Here is a 1,350-nt window from a genome sequence, read left to right as displayed (position 1 = left end):
AAAGAAGAATGGGGAAAAGGAAAATATTTTAGAAGGAAGAGACCTTTCAAAGCCAATACCATTTTCAGTCACTCCAACTATCACAGCCACTGCAGAGCCAGAGAGCGCACAACTCCCTCGCTCCTATGCTCAAAACCTTTCGCCCAAGCAACAAAAGTACTCTTAATGTGGCAATAAGCTGATATTAATTACATAAGATTGTCCCTGTACTTGGAAAGACCCAACAATACCTACCAGGGTGGCCCAGAATAAGATGTGGGAGCTGGACTTTGCAAAGATAAGCACAGAGACCACTTCATTGTTCTTGCGGTTTTACATTTAAATTATTCTGACCCTGATTGAGGAACTATTGGTGTCAAATTCTGTGTTCATTTTTACTAAAAAAGAATTGGGTATGGGGGATAGTCACTTATTGCTCTCCTGCTTTTTATCTGATCTTTGCAATTACCAGAGTGCCTGAGGGCCAAACAACAATAGACTGCTGAAACCAGAGTGGATTACAGGGTTAGACACCCAGCTGCCAGGCCCCTTGCTGCTCATTTTGTGCTCAGCTCCCCCTGCAGTTCCCTTCACTGTGTCACTCAGAGCACAGTAGTACACAGCTGAGTCTGACTGGCGCACTGAGGCTTTCCCCAAGTGGAAGGAAGATGTTTTTTGATTGTACGTAGCTTCAAAACCTTCCTTAGTTCCTTTATTGTTGTCCTTGGCGGCTTTCAGAAGAAGCTGTAGACCTTCACCGGGACGTTGGATGTACCAAAAAAGAGAAGGATATCCTGTGGCTGTATACGTGCAGTTCACAGTCAGGAAAGCCCCTTCCAAAAGGGTTATTTGGTCTTCCGTCTGGGTCACTGAGTCTCCACTGGTTCCTCCTGGAGGGGGGAAAGGGGTCTGTGTAAACTTGGGCATAAGGCTCTTGGGTAAAATTATGCTTAAAGTCTTGCTGACATAATAGAAGAAAGAATGCAAATTTTAACTCATTTTACTTACCAAGCATTAAAAGTATCATAGTCACTAAACCTGGAGAAGGGTGCATCTTTAGAAGGTCACCTTAATAATGTTCTTGACTCTTAAAAAACCCAACCTTAGACGCAGTGAAATGTTACGTCGGAACCTAGAATTACGCAGAAAATATGTTTGTGTTAGGAAGCTGCACCCCCTTGTGGACAAAGGGTTGAACTGGGATGAATGATTTCCTGGACTCCTCCCAAAAGTCCGAAACACGTCCTCGATCTCCTCATCATTTATTATAAAGCACATGGCAGTCTTGAGGTGGCCCTTGTAAATCTGAAGGACAGCTGTCATAACCTCTAAGGTCAATTTTGTTCTTAGCATAACACCTGACAGAGAAGT

At 43.6% G+C, this 1,350-nt stretch overlaps 1 gene segment (V, D, J or C); it reads right to left on the bottom strand.

The window, feature by feature from the left end:
* Positions 1–444: 444 nt before the first annotated feature.
* Positions 445–1,035, bottom strand: LOC126083648 (T cell receptor alpha variable 9-2-like). The segment is given in 2 exon segments: positions 445–869; positions 988–1,035. Coding segments are annotated over 2 exon segments (471 nt in total).
* Between the last annotated feature and the right edge of the window lie 315 nt (positions 1,036–1,350).

This window comes from Elephas maximus, chromosome 10 (assembly GCF_024166365.1).
Source record: "Elephas maximus indicus isolate mEleMax1 chromosome 10, mEleMax1 primary haplotype, whole genome shotgun sequence".
NCBI lineage: Eukaryota > Metazoa > Chordata > Mammalia > Proboscidea > Elephantidae > Elephas > Elephas maximus.
Note: the sequence above shows the minus strand (reverse complement) of the source record. Positions and strands in the feature narration are given on the sequence as shown.